Source organism: Perca flavescens, chromosome 16, assembly GCF_004354835.1.
Source record: "Perca flavescens isolate YP-PL-M2 chromosome 16, PFLA_1.0, whole genome shotgun sequence".
In the NCBI taxonomy this organism is placed as follows: domain Eukaryota; kingdom Metazoa; phylum Chordata; class Actinopteri; order Perciformes; family Percidae; genus Perca; species Perca flavescens.
In genome coordinates, this window is record NC_041346.1 from 4,812,047 (window position 1) to 4,816,036 (window position 3,990).

Below are 3,990 nucleotides of genomic sequence, written 5' to 3' on the forward strand. Positions count from 1 at the left end.
TAAGGGTGCCCCTTAGTCGATTAGTCAACTAACCGGTCGTTTTGGTCCTAGTTGACTAAGTTTGCTGTAGTAGGTTAGTCATTTTTAATGCTTGTTTCATGCTGAATGACTTGTTTCCAAGAAATGTATGAGCACATAGGGTAAACGCAAGTTAGTCGACGAAGAATTTCTTTAAATCGAGGACAGCCCTACTCACTTCTACCAATGGTGTCACTTACTCTGTGACAGAGTGACAGACGTTCGTGTTTATAGGGCTGGCCCTCCTGTTGGGTCCAGCCAAAAAGTTTACAAAAAATTGGTCTCAAAATATTTGTGCATGTACACAGAAAAAGTATTTTGAGCTCGGTTAGTTAATTAAAAAAAAAAAAAAAAAAAAAGAAAAAAACTTACTCACCATGAAAATATAATTTGTGTCTGGAACTTGGCCTCCAGTTCTGAAGAGCTCGCAAAGATCATAAAACTAGACAGGAACATTAAAGAGAACATTTCATCTTAAATTCATTAAAAAAGGAAAGAAAACAGACAATGACTGACAGAATACCACAGTATTAGCAATATAATAGTTAATTTAGCATTTTACATGGACTGGTATCCATGTGGCTACATGTCATAAGGCCATTACAAACCGGGGGCGTGACGAATAAGCAAAATAATCAGCTGCAAATATTACACATCAAAGCTATTCACAATACCAGGGAATTTGCGACAGTTTTCAATAAAAGTTTCCGATCTTCGCGCCAGCTCATCTACCATGTAGTGAACGCTGCTGAAGAGAGAAAAAGTGATGGGAGATGCAGTGTGAGCGGACGAGAGAGATCGGAAGGGGAGAGTTAACTTTTGGCAGGGAAGATACAGTAGCTAGAGTCTGCAGTTCAGTGTTCCTCTATGTTGATAGCATAGTGGCGGCCGCCACGGTAAAATTTCCAGCGCCATGGTATCAGAAATAGGGCAGCCGCACAACAGGGTTTTCGCTATGTACACCATGTACCACTGCTCCTTCAGCGGTTTATAAAAAGTCAAAGTCGTAAAGCCTTCTGCTCAACTGAACTCAAGCGAACTGTCATCCGCTCTCTCTCCCCCTAGGGTGAGCAGAGCAACTGGAACAGTGACAGGACGTCATCACTCGCAAAGTCATGGCAACCAAATAAACAACAGGGCGAGTACTACTTTACTCAATCTTAAGTGATTAACAGCGACGAAAGCCGCAACATGAAATCCGCGCTCACGCGGGTCCTGTGAAATATAACAGCTACAGTTTATTGGAAAATAGCATCGGGGACACTGAATTTGATGAATTTAATGTTTCAGACCCCAGTTGAGACAAGAAGCTAACGTTAGCGAACGCTGCGGTGACAGTGCCTCTGACTCCCCGCTGCAGGAGAACACTGTATTCCTCCAACACGCTGTATTAACGTTAGCTACTGTTTTAAAACAGTTGTCCAGGTTAGTGGGGGTGCGTACCACATAAAAAAAAACGTAGTAATGTTCATTCAGCGTTTGTTTTGTTGTTAAACTGTGTGTAAAATGAGCGATGTTAAATCGCCCTACGGTACCGTCTATTTGCTGGAAGGTTTCAAGGTAACGGTCGGTAGCTAACATTAGCAGATAAGCCCGTATGATGAGCCTCATAGGTAAATAACACAACGTGATTGCTTGATCTCTTTATTTGCGTTGCCAAAGCTCAGAAAAATGGGACATTGTTTAAAAAAAAAAATGACGTTGCTTTATCGCTGCGTAATAGTCGCGTTCTGTGTGAAATACTTGTGACAAACAACAATTCGACAACATATATTGACGTGCGAATTAATCGCACGAAAAAAACAGCTCTGGTGTGTAAAGGCCTTTATAGCATAACATGTTTGGTAAGGTCAATTAATAGTAACATATTTGCTTAGGCTGACTGAAAGTAGGACTGGGGCGACTTATCAATAATTATGCTATGAAATTGATTTGTGCATGCCATTTATGACAACACATACACTGTTTAAAGCAGCCACTAATTTATTACGTATACATATTTTCACTTTTTTCGATCAGTAAATTCAGTCTTTGGGCAGGATTTTCAGTCATTTTTGAGTTAGGTTAATTTTATCATCCTTGGAGGTGTTAGAACAAGAAATTAGTTAAACCAACCTGACCATGAATATCTCCACAAACAGTAACTGGAGTAGAGACTGGCTGAACATTTGATTCTTCCAGCAGTAAATCACAAACATAATCACACAATCTCTGAAAAAAGCAAAACATGACAGTTAGGCTAGTAGTCAAAGCCATGCTGTTACAATAGAGCTTCATTACAGCAGGACACTGCAAGCTTACAGGTCAACTATTTCTATCCATGATAAGAAATGAGAGACATGGAGCTTTTGGGTGTAACAAAGAAAAAATATAATCTAATTTAGCTTTCCAATGTTAAAACACACTTGGGCAATCCAGGTGACAGACAGAACAGGTTTTGGGAAAGCTTGGTCAGACAATCAGAATTAGATTTCCAAGTTAAGCTTAGAAAAACATGTCCACCTGAAGTCAAAATGCTACAAAGATCATTGACCTAATTTTACTTATACAGTTCTTAACAGGGCTAAGTTACCTCAAGACCAACACCCACCCATACAGTCCTGTGCAAGTCTCAAGAGTGGGTTAAGGGCTAAACAGGGTAAAAACAGGGAGGTATGCCGACAATACAATATGTAGAGGTTGTAAACTAGTTTACACTAAGCTACACTAGGATTTACTTCCTCATAAAGAATATAATAAATATGAAGCCAGTAAAATGGTGCTGCAATTAGGATTGGTTGTTGAAAGTATAACAGAAAATCAATATATATCATTGGTAGACTCCAAGTATCTATGGTGGGTAACGAACAATTCACCTAGCTAGCTACCGATATAACGTTAGACTGCTGATGAAATTCGATAACGATAGGCTAACGATACTGTTTGGTTAGCGGTGCCGTGGTTTCCATGTTTCGCACCAATTGTACATTTAACCGTTAACGTTAGCTAGCTAGTAAAGGTAAGATAGCATTAAGAATCAACAGCTAAAGCTTCCTCTTTTATTTTCCTGTCATGATTTGAATACACGAGTTTGTTAGCCGACGATCGCAATTATCGATAGCAATGGTAAAATGTGCATACAAATAATAATCCTTGCTAACTCCGAGTAACAATTAGCAGTTACGTGACACTCGTTTTACGTTAGCTAGTCACTCCGTTTGCTTCCATGAATAGTAAAATCTCAGTATACGTTCATTTCAGCTACTTAAACTCACCTTTAGATCATTTTCCGGCAGGTATTTGCAGTGTCTCGCTATTTCAACGTACTTATCAAGGTCTAAAGGAGCCATTATCAAAACGCAAAAACCAGAAGATTGCTAAAGTAGTTAGCCAGCTAGCGAGTTCCTTTTTTTTTCCTTCTTCCTCTTCTATTCTTCTTCTTTAACGGCGACTTGCAACCACTCGCATTATCGCCACCTACTGTATCATTTTTGCATTTTCCTTACATTCTTGTTATTAGTTCAGTTTGGGATCAAATAAGGGTCATTAATAATTTGCGCTTGTAAAAAAGTTTTGTAGCTGCAGAATTATTTTGTGCATGTGTAAAAAAATTAAATTAAATTAAAATTCATGGAGTAATATTTTCAACAGTGAGGTTTCACAAAGTCTGAGCAACAATTTCCTATGTGCTTGTGCGACCCTGAAGTTACAAACACAAGGCGTGTGTTTTTTATATTGATGCAAAGTTCAAACACCAAAAATACAAACAAATACAATACATTAAATCATCAAACAATCAAATATGTCTTACATTGCCAGAAGCTCAAATTAAATTCAGTTCTTCCAGTATATTGGAGCTTTTAATTGCTTATTTATTTATTTTTTAAGTGTTCTATTGAGGTGCAGTAGTGTTTCAGTTCAACAGTAAAGCAGTGGAAGCAGAATTTCGATCCAATCCATTTTGATTTGTGAATGTGGAACTTTCTGAGTATG

At 38.4% G+C, this 3,990-nt stretch overlaps 1 protein-coding gene across 2 annotated transcripts in view; it reads right to left on the bottom strand.

Annotated features, from left to right (window-relative positions):
* ppp6c (protein phosphatase 6, catalytic subunit) overlaps nucleotides 1–3,484 on the bottom strand; it is a 10,076-nt gene extending 6,592 nt beyond the window's left edge. The window contains exons 1-3 of one of the 2 annotated variants that reach the window (XM_028601443.1): nucleotides 3,273–3,481; nucleotides 2,134–2,229; nucleotides 395–460 (exon numbers count right to left, since the gene is read on the bottom strand). In XM_028601443.1, coding sequence (XP_028457244.1) covers nucleotides 395–460; nucleotides 2,134–2,229; nucleotides 3,273–3,347 — 237 coding nt within the window. In that variant the 5' untranslated portion in view covers nucleotides 3,348–3,481. Of the gene's footprint in view, nucleotides 1–394; nucleotides 461–2,133; nucleotides 2,230–3,272 lie in introns of both variants that reach the window. The other variant, XM_028601444.1, reaches the window with a different exon arrangement.
* Between the last annotated feature and the right edge of the window lie 506 nt (nucleotides 3,485–3,990).